Source organism: Salvelinus namaycush, chromosome 42, assembly GCF_016432855.1.
Source record: "Salvelinus namaycush isolate Seneca chromosome 42, SaNama_1.0, whole genome shotgun sequence".
Lineage (NCBI taxonomy): Eukaryota > Metazoa > Chordata > Actinopteri > Salmoniformes > Salmonidae > Salvelinus > Salvelinus namaycush.
Genome location: NC_052348.1, coordinates 6892785 through 6912639, shown reverse-complemented (window position 1 = coordinate 6912639; position 19855 = coordinate 6892785). Strand labels below are relative to the sequence as shown.

Genomic DNA, 19855 nt, shown 5'->3' with positions numbered 1-19855 from the left:
TTATTTGGCCTCCACGGCTGGTTGGCACTTTCCTCTAATTACCTCTACTTAGAGCTGTCCGTGTCGGGGTGCCCAGCTCCCGTATTCCCAGCAGAGGGAGCCAACGTCGCCTACCTCCCCTCTATTACCATCCCCCGGGGTAAACCTCCTGGGATACAACACTTGACTCTCGTACTTTGCCCTTTTCCTTTATGGTTGATATTAACCATGAAAGGAGATATTATCTGTCTCTCTCCTCTTGTGTACCTATGTTAAATACTGTGGAAAATAAAATAAAAACTGGGAAAATAAGTCCTTAGAACTACCAATTATTATAGATCAATATTAAAGAAAAGGGTAAACACAACACTGGACTGAACCCCCTAATTGTCAAACTAATATTAAGTACAACAATATAGAAGATACATGACTGGAGGTTATGCAATATGGGTGTATATCCACTGCACGCTTCTTAGGTGTGTAATTGACATGACAAACAAGAGTGTGCAATATAGAAGGGTAGTCAGTGTACATTCTGCACCTTGTTTGAAGTCAGTAGGTCACATGACCAAGGAGCTGTTGACATTTTACATTTTGAAAAATGTATGTAAAAACATGTGAGATGAAAATGGACAAACGAAAGGTTGTGCAATATAGAAGGGTAGTCAGTGGACATTCTGAACCTTGTTGAAGTCAGTAGGTCATATGACCAATGAGCTATTGAAATTCAAAAATGTAAATAAATAATTGAAAATAGTGCGAAATGTAAATCAACAAAAAAAAATTGTGTGCAATGTGTCTATGCCATCGGGTTAGCTACAACCCGTTTTGAAAGTTTTAGGAGTTATGGTTAAAGAGCTATTGAAATGTGAAAAATTTGATTTGTCACTATGTTGACGGTCCCTAACTGCTGTTGGTGGACGTAATGAAAAGTACAGGCGAATATTCGTGGAATATCCAACCTGAAACTGTCTTTACCTCGGTGAGAGGTCTATCTGTGATAACGCACTGCTCTGCTTTCTTGACAACACAATCAACTTAACAAGTCTTACAAGACCTACTTTTATCACACCTGAACTATTGCCCAGTTATATGGTCAAGTTCCAATTTGTGAGGTGACGGGGGAAAAGGAAATGATTAACTTCTAAATTAATAATACTCTAGTCTCCCTTGGCACACGGGTTGCCTCCCACAATGTGAACAATGTTGCCCTAGGTCTGGGATTTCCCAAGACTGATTCACTAGTATTTCTTCAAATTATTTGACTAACCACAAATTAATCCGTTACTGATTTCCTTGTAACAGGACGGAAATCAAAAACAGAGCTAGGTCTGTAGTCACTTTTTGGAGTCCCCAATTGGAGACTTGAAATTAAATAAATTCAATTAAACATGTATTCCAATAATTTTAACTATTATAAATGAATATATTCAATAGCCCAACAGGACAAATAAAGTAAAATGTATTCAATAAAAATAGATTTTGAATATTTCAAATGTAAACATTTGATTTATTCAATAACTTCTCCCTGTTCTATTCCTATGACTGAAAACCAGGCAGTAGGCTTTTGCTTCCAGTCACATGAAATAAAGTGACAGGTTGGGTCCACAGTGTTCTGCTCACCAAACCAGTATTTCTACACATTAAAGATAAGCCAAATGGGCGGGGACTGAGACTGACCATACAGACATATTGTGATGGTCAGTCGTATGTTTGTTCCCGACTGATTTGTACGCTGCAGAAACAAGGAATTGATCATTCATGTAACAGGTACTGAATAGGTTTTGAATGTAAAGAAGCATGGAAGTGATCATTCATACAGGTACTGAATAGGTTTTGAATGTAAAGAAGCATGGAAGTGATCATTCATACAGGTACTGAATAGGGTTTGAATGTAAAGAAGCATGGAAGTGATCATTCATACAGGTACTGAATAGGGTTTGAATGTAAAGAAGCATGGAAGTGATCATGTCACAGGTAGTGAATGTACAGAATCACAGCAAACAAGTGGGTATCGACTGATGTTTTTAGAAACATATATAAGTAACCAAACCAATCGTTGCTTTTAGATTGTGATTAAGACCTTTCACACAGTTTCAAATATGGGAAACATTTCCGCAAAAAATATATTAAACCGCAATCATCTCAAATATCTTAGCCGAAAATGAAAGAAGAAACAATATATAAAATATGTATTAACTATATGCATATTTATACAACTTATATACACATTTAAACCAAGTAGTTCTCCCTTACAGAATTACACAAAGACAACTCATTACAAATGATATATAAAATAACTTCTTTGTCCCACGCACCTTCCCTTTTGTACTGCCATTAAAAGTCAAACATGTTGATCAAACATTTTGATCCACTCTGATATTTATGAGGTCTTGCTGTGCCATCCTATTTATCCAAGTGCTCTCCATTTGTTTCCACAATAAATACACGTGTTCCCGGAGAATTCAGAGCATTCTCAGTACTGCATTCCATGGTTCCGCTGTGCTTTCTCTGCCCACCACCTTGTGATAAGTGATGTGCAAAATAACTACTAACATTCATCCACTTTCACTAAGGTTTCCCCACATCTACTGTGATATTCGTGAACAGAGCATCCTTTTCCACTTTGATGACTTCGTACTTGAGAGAGCTGATCCCATCGGTATTTATCGTCAGTCTCGTGCGTTGTATTCTGTCAAACCTGCGATGCAAAGGAAACGACTTATCAGTCTACTATCCTCCTATGAAGATATTCGGGATGCACTGATATGTCAATCCTGTGGCCATACAATAGCCAATATTTTCTTGGCTGCGATGGCTGAGTGACAATGCTGATGCTATCATGAAGAAATAAAAAACTTTCCCCTTAAAATCTAAATGTTATTTTTTAAAGACACAACATTGTGGGGAACCTGTTGAATGTGGTTGTTCTAATCTAAAGCTTTACCTCTGAGGATTTGGGTCGTTCAGTTTGTCTCTCTCGTGGCGGATCATCCGGCATTTTCCGACCTCGCCATCTGGACGAGAGATGGACATTCCTCTGGAGCTCAACCTGTGGAAATCAGAGTTGATTATTATAATGGACTTTGCAGACAAGTTGGAAATACTGTGGAATTCAGGGTTGGGGTCAATTGTAGTTCAATTCAGGAAGTGATTTAAGTAAAAAATGTGACAACTTTTTAAGTAAATAGCTTCTTCTTTTCAGTTTATTAAAAAAAATATTGAAAAAGAAACTGCCATTTCAGTTTAGTTCCTGAATTGACTGACCCTAACACCCTGGTGAATATATTGTGTTTTGCATGAACATTATACAATGCATCGGTAACATTAGAAAGTGATGATGTCCCCTTGCCAAGTCTGACTTTAGTATACGCTCGTCTGTAATGCTTTAGAAGTCTGTTTGGATTGGAATGCACTGTCTTGCCTGTTGAAAATGTCGTCATCTTCACCACCCCAGCCCCAGTAGTTGTTGGGAAAGCCGTTGATTTTCAGGAACTGCTCCTTACTTAACGCTGAGACACCGCCAAAGTACTGGTTATAGGGCAACCTATGGATGAGACAAAGACAAAATATTTCTCATCTGGCCCATACAAAGAGCCAAGTAATGAAAAGTGTAGGCTAAGCGTAAGTAGATATACTTGTTTACTACTCTTCTAGCTATGTACTCATTGTATGAATTGAGGAAGAGTCCCAATTAATCAAAATGATGATGATGCATTAGAAAGAAGTTGTCGGTTGAGTTTTGTGCCGTACTTGAAGCCAAACTTGTCCATGGAGACAGACAGGTGTCTGGGCTGGCTGAAGCATTTGTAGGGGTTGCGGTCATCCATGGGGATGATGTCCACGTCACTGAACACAAAGCAGTCGTAGTCATACTCTTTCAGGGCCTCAGCATAGCCAATGTTCATCAGCTTGGCCCTGTTGAATGTGTTGTCTCCATCCTAATGAAGAAATGACAGTAATTTTCAAAACATGGGTACGCAAAATTATTTGCCAAATATTCACTTATAATTGAATAAAGTTTGTCCCTAGAAAAGGTTTAATTCATCAAAAAGTGTATTTAAAAAAAGTTCCGGTATATGCAAATTGATTTCAAGTTGGTGTACTCTTACATTTTACATTTGAGTCATTTAGCAGACGCTCTTATCCAGAGCGACTTACTGTTAGCTAGGTGGGACAACCACATCACAGGCATAGAAAGTATTTTTTTTCTTCTTAGCTCTCACAGATCTTCCATTGTTGGGTAAACTATTTAAAGATTTACTGAGAAGGGGCTCCCGAGTGGCGCAGTCATTACAGACCCTGGTTTGATTCCAGGCTGTATCACAACTGGCTGTGATTGGGAGTCCCATAGGGCGGTGCGCAATTGTCCCAGCGTTGTCTGGTTTAGGATTTGGCCAGGTTAGGCCGCCGTTGTAAATAAGACTGTGTTCTTAACTGACTTCCCTAGTTAAATAAATAAATAAAAGCAAGCAGACCAGTTTTCTAAGTCACTGACAACCTGAAGATCTACTGAGCTGCAACATTACATTCCAGCCAGTTCTCTTTCCCAACACCCAGCTAACTTCACATTAGCATATGAGCAAAGCACTAGAAAAAAAGGAAGGTCCGCACTCACTACTTTTTTCTTTTACAGATTACTTCAGGTCAACGCACCACCTTCTAAAAGACAGTCACTAGGGGCCCGCTTCTTGGACACAGATTAAGCCTAGTCCTGGTCTAAAAATTTAGTCCTTTGACTATGCTTAATGTGTGTCTGCGAAACCGCCCCTAGGAGCCCCCCAGACAGGTTTAGTCCTTATCTCATATGAGGAAAGTAAACAATATTTGCAAAACCATCATGCAATACACTAACTAGAAAAACCAAGGGACTTCCCCTTAAGGAATGTCAGAAAATAAGCAGCAGCGTGTTAGAGAACCGCGGAGTATACATACAGTAGCTCTTAGTTACCTCAGAAGAAAGCAGAAGGAGAAAAAAAAGCCACCGAGCATTGGAAGAACCCAACCATACTTTAGCTGAGATGTGATTGGTTGCAGACATGCAGTGCTAGGAGAGTGGAAAACAGAGTTAGTAGTAGTTATTAGTATGTCAGAGTGAGAAACAGAGAGAGGGAAAGAGAAAGAGAGAGAGAGAGAGACATACAGAGAGAGAGAGTGAGAAGAGGAGGGGAGAAAGAGAGAGAAAGAGAGATATGTAGAGAGAAAAGTTATCTGCGATTTTGGTTTCAAGAACAGGAAGCACCTGTAGAAGTCATGTAAGGACACAGTTCTTTCCTCTACACTGTCAATGTCATCTTCATAGGAGTAGGCTACTGTTCACTATCAATGTGTGGTAGTCATCAGCTGACAGTTAGGGCCGAAGTGGTGATTTTGTCATCCAAATACACCACAAAAATGAAATAATGAATTTGATTATTTAAACAAAAAAATATATAAAGTCACAATTCTACAACAGGTTGGTCAAAACAAGCTCTGTGATTGGTTGAGACGCGGTCTCAGCCATACTAAATAACCAGTTTAGTACGGGTAAGCCTATAATACAAAAATTGCCATCTTGCTTTCTGTTCCATCAGAGAAATCACTGCGCATCCACTGTCCCATCAGCCCAGACAGGCCATTCATTAACTTGATTTCCACTATAAAAAGCGTCTAGACATGATCTCCCGTGCTTCTAGCCTAACGCCTCAATCAGACCGACAGCGTCATTACATCAATGCTGTGTAATAAATTCTGCAGTCAAACTTTTCCCATTATGTAATCCAAAATTGTTACTCTTTTGTGTGCAATAAAAGTTCAACATTCACCTTTTGCTACTATTTCTGTCAGGTCTGTGCATACAAGTTGATGCATACGTTGGAAATCCAACGTATGCACCACACAGAACACAGGGCGCAAGGCAAACGCAGCGTTCCATTGGAAATGAATGTACTTCTGGTGTGCCAAAACGCAATGACGATGTCGGTCTGATCGAGGCATTACATTTGGATTGCAACGACGGGGGTTTGTACAAACGTTGCTGTCTTTCTCTCTGACATTTGTTGAAATTCTATCTCTCACTGTCCCAATGAGGATTATCGTGTCAGGACGAGACAAACATCTTTTCTCAGCCCGTCCAAATCATGAATCAAACAAAATTAAATGCAGCTAGTTTGCGGTCTTTCCTGCTTCCGTTTGAAGTGACTGTGTTGCTGTGTAGTTGGCTAGCACCTCTGAACAGTGTCCTGACGGGAGAGCAAATATTCTATGTCAGGGAAAATCGTGCATCATCAGCTCATTGTTATCCAAATAAATGTCAATAGAAAACAGCTTAAACAAACGCAAATACAGCTACTTTGCTGTTATTCTGGCTACACTGTTTGACGTGACAGAGTTAGCCGTAGATGGCTAGCTAGCAAGTAAGGGATAAGAGCGTTGCCATAAACATTTAGGCCGAACGACTGGGTCGCGTCCATTGATATGGAACAAAAAGACTTCACGACTGGGTCACGGCTCTGGCAACCTAACCGATAGAATGAACGACCAGCCAGCTTGGCTAGCAACCAAGATTTGTGTCAGGACTAGGCCTATATTGTCATTGAGGGATGAAATAGTGGCCTATGAATACATATCAAAATCAAGTGTTTTATCTAATTGGTAACCCGTTGTAGAAAAGCAATTGTTCACTCGAGGTGCTGAACAACCTTTTTATCACGGCTCCGCTGATCTACGGCACTCGGATCCACCTCGTACCTGTGAATCTACGGCACTCGGATCCGCCTCGTACCTGTGAATCTACGGCACTCGGATCCGCCTCGTACCTGTGAATCTACGGCACTCGGATCCGCCTCGTACCTGTGAATCTACGGCACTCGGATCCGCCTCGTACCTGTGAATCTACGGCACTCGGATCCGCCTCGTACCTGTGAATCTACGGCACTCGGATCCGCCTCGTACCTGTGAATCTACGGCACTCGGATCCGCCTCGTACCTGTGAATCTACGGCACTTGGATCCGCCTCGTACCTGTGAATCTACGGCACTCGGATCCACCTCGTACTTGTGAATCTACGGCACTCGGATCCGCCTCGTACTTGTGAATCTACGGCACTCGGATCCGCCTCGTACCTGTGAATCTACGGCACTCGGATCCGCCTCGTACCTGTGAATCTACGGCACTCGGATCCGCCTCGTACCTGTGAATCTACGGCACTCGGATCCGCCTCGTACCTGTGATCACAGCACAGCCGTGCTGAAAAAGCACGCCCTCTCACCTACAATTGCTTTAATCAGTTGCCTTGGTTTGATCTTCATAATTCGAGATACCTGCTATATCCTGAAAACTACTATACCTGACCATTTTCGTGCTTTAAAAGGGGCAATCTGCAGTTGCTACATCCAATTTTGAACTTATAAATGAATGATAGATTGATTCTTGAAGAATATAACGTATACATGCCTTTGAGCTTAGTTTAACTTTCGTACCCCATCAGAACCCAAAATATAAGCTGGTTTTACTCCAATGTTTGTAAACATTGTAAATGCATAGCCTGAAAATATGCTTAAAACTATAATGTTGATATCTCGGATGATCAGTCTTTGCATCAATAGCCCCATCTATGATTTAAGAGTCGTTACAAGTTAGGAAAGGCAGAGAGTCCATTGAGGCGATGGATGTGTTGGAAAGGAGGAAAGGTGTGGAGGAAAGAGGGAAGGTGTGGAGGAAAGAGGGAAGGTGTGGAGGAAAGAGGGAAGAATAAAAAGACAGAGAGAAGCTGTCCGCGGTATGCAGTCGAACAGCTTTGCCGTTCTATAGCGAGCCATTGACTCTTTTCTCTTCCAGTAGTGTAGGATGGACGCTCATACTGCCATATCTGGCTTCTAATCGGTTTACAAGACAATAACGACACACGTTAACATTCTTCCTGTTATCTACAATGAAGGGTGGGAGGTTACTTGTGTGGAAACCTCTAGGCATGAATAAACAAATGTATGACAACTGAGCGGCTTTCTTTGTTCAGACAGACTCTGAAAGGCTAGTTCAGTGAATAGATGAAACCAGTCATGCACGTAGATTAGACTGGTTTCTCTGGCTTTACCTGATTGATGACGTAGACACCATAGTCCAGCTGTTGGCGCTGAAGGATGGGATGGAGGTAGTAGAGCCAGAACTTGAGGTGCTCGTCACGATGGCGGAAGGGGATGATTAGAGCAACCTTTTGGAGGGCGACGCAGTCATGTGGTTTGTAGCGACCTCCTTCCTGCAGACCTGGGTTCTCCTTCCTCACTGTGTCCAAGCTGACAGGCGTAGAGAACTCCACCCTGAGAGGCCCAACTGCAGGTCAGGAGAAACAGATCTCTTGGGTCATAAACTCTCACACACCTCTTCCTGTTCCTTAACCACATTCACTTCCTTTTCACTTTCTGCCTTCACGCCTCCATCACTCCCTGCTCTATCTCTCTCTTTGTTCAAAGTTTTCAGCCTTTGACCTCCTGTAAAAAAAAATAGAGCACACACACAAACGCGCACGCATGCACACTCACAAACACACGTGCACGCATGCACACACACACGGACGCATCCCTTATTGATGTCACAAGCATTTCACTACACACAAGCATTTCGCTACACTCGCAATAAAGGGAAAGGGGGATACCTAGTCAGTTGTACAACTGAATCCCTTCAACTGAAATGTGTCTTCCGCATTTAACCCAACCCCTCTGAAATAACATCTAATAACCATGTGTACGTGACTAATACAATTTTGATTTGACTCACAGATACAACCAGACCCACAGGAAATGGTGCGGATTTAACAGATATCTCATGCTTGTCTCTTTGCAACAGGCAGTTCAGGGGTTAAGAGGAAATATGTGTTATCTCATCCCCCCCAAAAAGTATGGTCTATGCTGCTGAAAGTATTTGCCCCGAGCCATGATTGTGCTGAACACAGAACATATAGTTATTTTCAGCAACAGAGAGCAAACTTCACAATGCAGCTCGGCTTAACATGAAATAAATCGAGAGATCTTTCCTCGTATCGACTTATAGTTAAAGCCAGGAAATATAGGCCTAATATGAGATACACAACGACATAATACATTTATAATTACATAATACAATGTTTGATGCAACTGTGCCAGTATACAAAACATTAAGAACACCTGCTCTTTCCATGACATAGACTGAAAAGGTGAATCCAGGTGAAAGCTTTGATCCCTTATCGATGTCACTTATGTGAAGGAGAGGAGACAGGTTAAAGCCTTGAGACAACTGAGACATGGATTGTGTATTACATTTACATTTACATTTAAGTCATTTAGCAGACGCTCTTATCCAGAGCGACTTACAAGTACATACATTCATACTTTTTTGTACTGGCCCCCCGTGTATGTGTGCCATTCAGAGGGTGAATGGACATGACAACATTTTTTAGTGTCGAACGGGGTATGGTAGTAGGTGCCAGGCGCAAGAACTGCAACACTGCTGGGATTTTCATGCTCAACAGTTTCCTGTGTGTATGAAGAATCGCCCATCACCCAGAGGACATCCAGCCAACTTGACAAAACTGTGGGAAGCATTGGAGTCAGACACCTGTAGAGTTAATGCCCTGACGAATTGAGGCTGTTCTGAGGGAAAATGGGGCGAAGGGGTTGCAACTCAATATTAGGAAGGTGTTCCTAATGTTTGGTGTACTCAGTGTATGTTTGGAGAAGATCCCAGAGAATGATCCCATGAATGTTATGGCTGATAATTACATATATTTCAAGGATATGCAGCATGCTCATTTCCTTGTTATTTTTGGCCAAACAGTTCGATTAAATATCAAAAGTTTTAATGTATTTCCTTGGAACTATCTGGAATCAGGTTCCATGCTTGATTGGGGAAACAAATACAGTCCATATGTGCATGACAGAATTGGAGAAAAAAATCAGCATGGAAATAGCCTGCTAATGTGTTATAAAGAGTCCTCTTACATTTTTATAACAATTACATGTATAATGCAATATAATGTAATGTTTCTGCTGTGCATGTTTGATTAAATACCAGCCCTTGAATTAATTGATCAAATCATAGCCTACTTACCCAGATGTGGAGACGGATCAGGACATTTTTCAAACTTATTCCACAAAGTTGTTGTAGTGTTAGTCGTTGTTGTAGTGGTTGTAGTAGTTGTATTGGGTATATCCTGAAACTTCGGAGTTCGCAATATTACAACTCTGTTATTAAGGTCGTGTTGTCCATTATCTTGCGGTGGAAGTGTCACGGTAATAAAAGCTGTTTCAATTCGCGTCTGTGTCTTTATTAGTTTGTTTGCTGACGACCCATTCGAGTAACCCATTAAATAAAATAAAGCCACTAAGAGATTAATAACACCTAAAACTACAACCACGGTGCAGCCTCTCTTCCGCAGCCTAAAGTTGAGAGACGAGTCGAGCATAATGCGGCTGTCATATGCCGAACTGTAGTGACAAATGCATATCCGTTTACGCACCGACCGTATTAAAAAAAGCAATTTTAAAATACTCTATTTATTTTTTTGCCCAAATCAGTATAGTTTCAAGCAAAAAGACAAGGTAAGATCATTTTTTCTCCAACATCCTCTACTGTGTGGCTGTGACCATCAGTTATCGTAGGCTCCCGAGAGTGAATTAACTTTGTGTACTACACTTTATGGCAGTAACATGACAGTTAGTGGACCTGTGGCTTCCTCTATAATAAAAGCCCACAACGAGGAAATCATAGCCTACTAGGCAACTGCACTAGCAAACTATTCAATAAAATGCCCAAAACATAGTCATTATGTAGTACTTGCCTAGTAGTCTTTATTCATTTGCAAGTCCCTAGGCTGTGATTTGTTTGAATTTGAATTTACTTCAGGAGAACGAACAGATAGATGCCTGTGAGGTAGGCTATTTTTTTTCCTTATAAAACGTTTTAGCCTATAGGGCTATTCTAATTGTTCTCTGACGCTATCGGCCTACATTTGAAAATAATTGGATTTAATAAAACTTTAAATTCAATACCAGCATAAGCGACGTATACACTCCTTTATGTGTAAACCTTGATAATGTTTTATGAGAAGGGTTTATATATCAAATAAAATAAAATGTGTAGACCTTATCATGGAAGGCTTACTTACAAGCCTTTAAACCAACAACGCAGTTGAAGAAATAGAGTTAATAAAATATTTACTAAATAAACTAAAGTTAAAAAAAAATCTAATCAGTCAAAAAGTAACACTAGAAATGTACATAACAATAATGAGGCTATAAAGGGTACCGAGTCAATGTGCGGGGTACAGGTTAGTCGAGGTAATTTGTAAAGTGACTATGCATAGATTAACAGGGAGTAGCAGCAGTGTAAAAACAAGGGGGGGGGGGGGGGGGGGGGGGGGTTAATATAAATAGTCTGGGTGGCTATTTGATTTGATGTTCAGCAGTATTATGGCTTGTGGGTAGAAGCTGTTAAGGAGCCTTTTGGTCATAGACTTGGCGCTCCGGTACTGCTTGCTGTGCAGGAGCAGAGAGAACAGTCTATAACTTGGTTGACTGGAGTCTTTGACAATTTTTGTGGGCCTTCCTCTGACACCGCCTAATATATACGTCCTGGATGTCAGGAAACTTGGCCCCAGTGATGTACTGGGCTGTACGCACTACCCTCTGTAGTGCCTTATGGTCAGATGCCAAGCAGTTGCCATACCAGGCTGTGATGCAACCGGTCAGGATGTTGTCAATGGTGCAGCTGTAGAACTTTTTGAGGATCTAGGGACCCATGCCAAATCTTTTCAGTCTCCTGAGGGGGAATAGGTGTTGTCGTGCCCTCTTCACAACTGTCTTGGTGTGTTTGGACCATGATAGTTTGTTGGTGATGTGGACACCAAGGAACTTGAAACTCTCGACCCGCTCCACTTCAGTCCCGTCGATGTTAATGGGGGCCTGTTCGGCCCTCCTTTTCCTATAGTCCATGATCAGCTCCTTTGTCTTGCTCACATTGAGAGAAAGGTTGTTGTCCTGGTGTCTCTAACCTCCTCCCTATAGGCTGTTTATTCGATTTACAGTCTAACCAGACACCTAGTTATTTGTAGTTGTCCACGTATTCTAAGTCAGAGCCGTCCAGAGTAGTGATGCTGGACGGGCGAGCAGGTGCGGGCAGTGATCGGTTGAATAGCATGCATTTAGTTTTACTTGCGTTTACGAGCAGTTGGAGGCCACGGAAGGAGAGTTGTATGGCATTGAAGCTCGTCTGGAGGTTAGTTAACACAGTGTCCAAAGAAGGGCCAGATGTATACAGAATGGTGTCATCTGCGTAGAGGTGGATCAGAGAATCACCAGCAGCAAGAGCGACATCATTGATGTATACAGAGAAGAGTCGGCCCAAGAATTGAACCCTGTGGCACCCCCATAGAGACTGCCAGAGATCCGGACAACAGGCCCTCCGATTTGACACACTGAACTCTATCAGAGAAGTAGTTGGTAAACCAGGCGAGGCAGTCATTTGAGAAACCCAGGCTGTCGAGTCTGCCAATTAGAATGTGGTGATTGACAGAGTCGAAAGCCTTGGCCAGGTCGATGAATACGGCTGCACAGTAATGTCTCTTGTCGATGGCGGTTAGGATGTCGTTTAGGACCTTGAGCGTGGCTGAGGTGCACCCATGACCAGCTCTGAAACCAGATTGCATAGCGGAGAAGGTATGGTGGGATTCGAAATGATCGGTAATCTGTTTGTTAACTTGGCTTTCGAAAACCTTAGAAAGACAGGGTAGGATAGATATAGGTCTATAGCAGTTTGGGTCGAGAGTGTCACCCCCTTTGAAGAGGGGGATGACCGCGGCAGCTTTCCAATCTTTGGGAATCTCAGACGATACGAAAGAGAGGTTGAACAGGCTAGTAATAGGGGTTGCAACAATTTCGGCAGATCATTTTAGAAAGAGAGGGTCCAGATTGTCTAGCCCGGCTGATTTGTAGGGGTCCAGATTTTGCAGCTCTTTCAGAACATCAGCTATCTGGATTTGGGTGAAGGAGAAATGGTGGGGGCTTTGGCGGGTTGCTGTGGAGGGTGCCGTGCAGTTGACCGGGGTAGGGGTATCCAGGTGGAAAGCATGACCAGCCGTAGAGAAATGCTTATTGAAATTCTCAATTATAGTGGATTTATTGGTGGTGACAGTGTTTCCTAGCCTCAGAGCAGTGGGCAGCTGGGAGGAGGTGCTCTTATTCTCCATGGACTTTACAGTGTCCCAGAACTTTTTTGAGTTAGTACTACAGGATGCAAATTTCTGTTTGAAAAAGCTAGCCTTAGCTTTCCTAACTGCCTGTGTATATTTGTTCCTAACTTCTCTGAAAAGTTGCATATCACGTGGGCTATTCGATTCCAATGCAGAACGCAACAGGATGTTTTTGTGCTGGTCAAGGGCAGACAGGTCAGGAGTGAACCAAGGACCATATCTATTCCTAGTTCTACATTTTTTGAATGGGGCATGCTTATTTAAAATGGTGAGGAAGGCACTTTTAAAGAATAGCCATGCATCATCTACTGACGGGATGAGGTCAATGTCATTCCAGGATACCCCGGCCAGGTCGATTAGAAAGGCCTGCTCGCAGAAGTGTTTTAGGGAGCGTTTGACAGTGATGAGGGGTGGTCGTTTGGTCGCAGACCCATTACGGATGCAGGCAATGAGGCAGTGATCGCTGAGATCTTGATTGAAAACAGCAGAGGTGTATTTGGAGGGCGAGTTAGTTACGATGACATCTATGAGGGTGCCCGTGTTTACGGATTTGGAGTTGTACCTGGTAGGTTCATTGATAATTTGAGTGAGATTGGGGGCATCAAGCTTAGATTGTAGGATGGCCGGGGTGTTAAGCATGTCCCAGTTTAGGTCACCTAGTAGCACGAGCTCAGAAGATAGATGGGGGGCAATCAATTCACATATGGTATCGAGGGCACAGCTGTGGGCAAAAGGAGATCTATAGCAAGCGGCAACAGTGAGAGACTTTTTCTGGAAAGGTGAATTTTTAGAAATAGAAGCTCAAATTGTTTGGGTACAGACTTGGATAGTAATACAGAACTCTGCAGGCTATCTTTGCAGTAGATTGCAACACCGCCACCTTTGGCAGTTCTATCTTGGCGGAAAATGTTATAGTTAGCGATGGAGATTTCTGGGTTTTTGGTGGTTTTCCTAAGCCAGGATTCAGACATGGCTAAGACATCCGGGTTGGCAGAGTGTGCTAAAGCAGTGAGTAAAACAAACTTAGGGAGTATGTTTCTAATGTTAACATGCATGAAACCAAGGCTTTTACGGTTACAGAAGTCAACAAATGAGAGCACCTGGGGAGTGGGAGTGGAGCTAGGCACTGCAGGACCTGGATTAACCTCTACATCACCAGAGGAACAGAGGAGAAGTAGGATAAGGGTACGGCTAAATGCTACATGAACTGGCCGTCTAGCACGTTCGGAACAGAGAGTAAAAGGAGCAGGTTTCTGGGCACGATAGCATAGATTCAAGGCATAGTGTACAGACGAAGGTAAGGTAGGATGTGAGTACATTGGAGGTAAACCTAGGCATTGAGTAATGATGAGAGAGATATGGTCTCTAGAGACGTTTAAACCAGGTGATGTCATCGCATATGTAGGAGGTGGAACAACATGGTTGGTTAAGGCATATTGAGCAGGGCTAGAGGCTCTACAGTGAAATAAGCGTTGCATGAGATCTTCAGTTTCTTGGCAATTTCTCGCATGGAATAGCCTCCATTTCTCATAACAAGAATAGACTGACGAGTTTCAGAAGAAATTTGTTTGTTTCTGGCCCTTTTGAGCCTGTAATCGAACCCACAAATGCTGATGCTCCAGATACTCAACTAGTCTAAAAAAGGCCAGTTTTAATCAGGACCGCAGTTTTCAGCTGTGCGAACATAATTGCAAAAGGGTTTTCTAATGATCAATTAGCCTTTTAAAATGATAAACCTGGATTAGCAAACACAACGTGCCATTGGAACACAGGAGTGATGGTTGCTGATAATGGACCTCTGTACGCCTATGTAGATATTCCATAAAAATCTGCCGTTTCCAGCTCAATAGTCATTTACAACATAAACAATGTCTACACTATGTTTCTGATCAATTTTATGTTATTTTAATGGACAAAAAAATGTAATTTCTTTACAAAACAAGGACATTTCTAAGTGACCCCAAACTTTTGAACGGTAGTGTATGTATGTGCTGCTTCTTAAACCAAAACAGTCTGTGAATTCAGCTTGGGGTGATGTTTCCCCTATGTACAGATCTAAACTCTTAGAAAAAAGGCTTCCAAAAGGGTTCTTCGGCTGTCCCCATAGGAAAATCCTTTTTGGTTCCAGGTAGAACCCTTTTGGGTTCAATGTAGAATCCCTCTGTGGAAAGGGTTCTACATCGAACCCAAAAAGGTTTTACCTGAAAGCAAAAGGGTTTTACCTGGAACTAAAAAGGGTTCTTCAAAGGGTTTTCCTATGGGGACTGTTGAAGAACCCTTTAAGGTTCTAGATAGCACCTTTTATGAGAAGCATCCAGCTGCAGATTATGCACGCTGACGCCACCTGGTCTGCGAATCGCAAAGCGCATGGTATTTTAATGTCTCAGTTGGCGCACAACCTGAACTCTCAACATGTTCCAGGGAGTTAGTGTGCTACGCACATATACATCGGTAATCAGGCAAATTAAATAAATGTATTATGGATATTATGTATTTAACATGACTGGGAATACAGATATGCATCTGTTGGTCACAGATACCTTTGAAAAAAACACCATTTGCTTCATGCAGCGCGATACTTCGCAAATAGTTGATCAGGCTGTTGATTGTGGCCTGTGGAATGTTGCCCCACTCCTCTTCAATGGCTGTGCGAAGTTTCTGGATATTGGCGGGAACTGGAACACACTGTGATACACGTCGATCCAGAGAATCCGAAACAGGCTCAATAGGTGACATGTCTGGTGAGTATGCAGGCCATGGAAGAACTGGGAAATGTTCAGCTTCCAGGAATTGTTTACAGTTCCTTACGACATGGAGCCATGCATTATCATGTTGAAACATGAGGTGATGGCGGCAGATGAATGGAACGACAATGGGCCTCAGGGTTTCGTCACGATATCTCTGTGCATTCAAATTGCCATCAATAAAATGCAATTTTGTTCATTGTCCGTAGCTTATGCCTGCCCATACCATAACCCCACCACCACCATGGAGTACTTTAATATGCTTGATATGCTTCTTGATATGCCACACCTGTCAGGTGGATGGATTATCTTGGCATAGGAGAAATGCTCACTAAGAAGGATGGAAAAAATTTGTGCACCAGATTTTTGAGAAATAAGCTTTTGCACGTATGGAAAATGTCTGGGATCTTTTACTTCAGCTCATGAAACATGGGATCAACATTTTACGTGTTACGTTTATATTTTAGTTTTGGGATACTGTAATGATGTGCGCTGAGAGTCGGGAAGCAAGTTCAGGGAGTGAGTGTTTTAATAAATAAACACAACATAATACAAAAATAAGAAACATGAACAACGCACAGAACTGACACAGGAACAGAAACAATGACGCCTGGGGAAGGAACCAAGTCCGATGACACGCAGGTGCTCGTAACGATGGTGACAGGTGTGCGCCATAACGAGCAGCCTGGTGACCTAGAGGCCGAAAAGGGAGCACACGTGACGGATACAATGTTAATGCCAAAAATCACTACGACTAAGCAACCACTTTTGCTTGTGCTTTAGCTGTTACCTAGCTAGTGCTATCTAGCTAATGGATAGCTAGCAGCTAGCTAGTAAGTAGCGCTAGTTAATCAGCGTCTAGCTAGTAGCGCTAGCTAGCTAGTACTCCTAGCAAAGATACTGATAACTAACTCCTTTTGTCTAATGTTTGTACCCTGTTTTGTGCTGCTACCATGTTGTGCTGTTGGAATGTTGTGTTGCTACCATGTTGTTGTCATGTTGTGTTGCTACCATACCTGTGTTGTCATGTGTTGCTGCCATGCTGTGTTGTTGTCTCAGGTCTCTCTTTATGTTGTGTTGTGTTGTCTCTCTTGTCATGATGTGTTTTGTCCTATATTTTTATTTAATTTATTTTTAATCCCAGCCCCCGTCTCCGCAGGAGGCCGTTTGCCTTTTGGTAGGCCATCATTGTACATAAGAATTTGTTCTTAACATGCCTAGTTAAATAAAGGTTAAATAAAATAAATACAAATTGTGTGTGCTACTACTTACTCTAATTCAAAATGTAAAATATTAATGGTGTCTTTTTGTAGGTACTAACTCCGCCATGGTTGAAAAGTGGCGGAATTGCCCTTTAATCATTAGCGAGGAAAACACAAAACCCAATATCAGCGTTTAGAGGCAACAGGCAACTTCACCCTATTCTGTGAATTCAGTGGAAGGAAATATTCAGAATGTGGCAGCAGATAGAAATGCAATCAATAGAGCCTGACACAATCGACCCCTATTCTATATGACATGCAAAAATATCATACCTGTTGTACACAATGCATTTCTAACTGAGCATTATTTAACGTTACACCTCTCCTGACTGCCCATGTCCCTGGTCTTCTTTACCTTAAAGTCGTCAGGCAAGGGAGTAGCTAGGGGGGTCTGACATCGACACACAAATGACATCATCATCACATCAAGATAAAGCAAAGCAGTGCGACACAAACAACAACACAGAGTTACACATGGAATAAACAATCGTACAGTCAATAACACAATAGAAACATTATATATACAGTGTGTGCAAATGGCGTAAGGAGGTAAGGCAATAAATAGGCCATAGTAGCGAAGTAATTACAATTTAGCAAATTAACACTGGAGTGATGGATGTGCAGATGATGATATGCAAGTAGAAATACTGTTGTGCAAAAAAGCAAAAAAAGTAAATAAAACAATATGGGGATGAGTTAGGTAGTTGGATGGGCTATTTACAGATGGGCTGTGTACAGCTGCAGTTATTGAGGGAGATATAAGTCTCCAACTTCAGCGATTTTTGCAATTCGTTCCAGTCATTGGCAGCAGAGAACTGGAAGGAAAGGTGGACAAAGGAGGTGTTGGCTTTGGGGATGACCAGTGAGATATACCTGCTGGAGCGCGTACTACGGGTGGGTGTTGTTATGGTGACCAGTGAGCTGAGATAAGGCGTAGCTTTGACTTATAGATGACCTGGAGCCAGTGGGTCTGGCGACGAATATGAAGTGAGGGCCAGCCAACAAGAGCATACAGGTTGCAGTGGTGGGTGGTATATGGGGCTTTGGTGACAAAATAGATGGCACTGTGATAGACTGCATCCAGTTTGCTGAGTAGAGTGTTGGAGGCTATTTTGTAAATGACATCGCCGAAGTCGAGGATCGGTAGGATAGTCAGTTTTACGAGGGTATGTTTGGCAGTGTGAGTGAAGGATGCTTTGTTGCGTAATAGGAAGCCGATTCTAGATCTAATTTTGGATTGGAGATGTTTAATATGAGTCTGGACGGAAAGTTTACAGTCTAGCCAGATACCTAGGTATTTGTAGTTGTCCACATATTCTAAGAGTGATGATGCTAGTCGGGCGGGCAGGTGCGGGCAGCGATCGGTTGAAGAGCATGCATTTAGTTTTACTAGCATTTAAGAGCAGTTGGAGGCCACGGAAGGAGTGTTGTCTGGCATTGAAGCTCGTTTGGAGGTTAGTTAACACAGAGTCCAAAGAAGGGCCAGAAGTATACAGAATGGTGTCGTCTGCGTAGAGGTGGATCAAGGAATCACCCGCAGCAAGAGCGACATCGTTGATATATACAGAGAAGAGAGTCGGCCCGAGAAATTAACCCTGTGGCACCCCCATAGAGACTGCCAGACAACAGGCCCTCCGATTTGACACACTGAAATCTGTCTGAGAAGTAGTTGGTGAACCAGGCGAGGCAGTCATTTGAGAAACCAAGGCTGTTGAGACTGACGATAAGAATGCGGTGATTGACAGAGTCGAAAGCCTTGGCCAGGTCGATAAAGACGGCTGCACAGTATTGTCTTTTATCGATGGCAGTTATGATAGTTTAGTACCTTGAGCGTGGCTGAGGTGCACCCGTGACCAGCTCGGAAACCGGATTGCACAGCGGAGAAGGTACTGTGGGATTTGAAATGGTCAGTGATCTGTTTGTTAACTTGGCTTTCGAAGACTTTAGAAAGGCAGGGCAGGATGGATATAGGTCTGTAACAGTTTGGGTCTAGAGTGTCACCCCCTTTGAAGAGGGGGATGCCCACGGCAGCTTTCCAATCTTTAGGAATCTCGGACGATCCGAAAGAGAGGTTGAACAGACTGGTAATAGGGGTTGCAACAATGGAGGCGGATAATTTTAGAAAGAGACGGTCCAGATTGTCTAGCCCAGCTGATTTGTACGGGTCCAGGTTTTGCAGCTCTTTCAGAACGTCTGCTATCTGGATTTGGGTGAAGGAGAAGCTGGGGAGGCTTGGGCAAGTAGCTGCAGGGGGTAGGAGCTGTTGGCCGAGGTTGGAGTAGCCAGGAGGAAAGCATGGCCAGCCGTAGAGAAATGCTTATTGAAATTCTCGACTATCCCTTGGATTATAATAAATACCAGAGATCAAACCATCTGCCTCCTGTGTCTGCATCTGGGTCTCGCCTTGTGTCGTTATAGGGGTATGTTATCTAAACCTCCATGGTCTGACATTGTAATAACATTCTTGAGGTGATTTGAAAAACATTGTAACATACTATTTGTTTTCTTCAGGCGCGGAAGAAGAGAACTCTGGACTTTACAGAAAGGTAAGGCTGATCTTAACATGCTTAATGTTTTATGTAAATGCTGCTTCTTAAACTAAACCGAGTGTGAATTCAGCTTGGGTTGAAGTTTCCCCTAGGTACAGGGGAAACTGCTCCACCCGTCTC

At 42.5% G+C, this 19855-nt stretch overlaps 1 protein-coding gene across 1 annotated transcript; it reads right to left on the bottom strand.

Annotated features, from left to right (window-relative positions):
• Positions 1-706: 706 nt before the first annotated feature.
• LOC120034976 (beta-1,4-galactosyltransferase 1-like) lies at positions 707-10596 on the bottom strand. Its single transcript, XM_038981701.1, has 6 exons — positions 10042-10596; positions 8054-8289; positions 3733-3920; positions 3404-3526; positions 2927-3031; positions 707-2680 (listed from the first exon to the last, which is right to left on the bottom strand). Exons 1-6 carry the CDS (start codon positions 10394-10396, stop codon positions 2551-2553), a joined length of 1137 nt encoding a protein of 378 aa, XP_038837629.1. The 5' UTR covers positions 10397-10596; the 3' UTR covers positions 707-2550.
• Positions 10597-19855: the final 9259 nt, after the last annotated feature.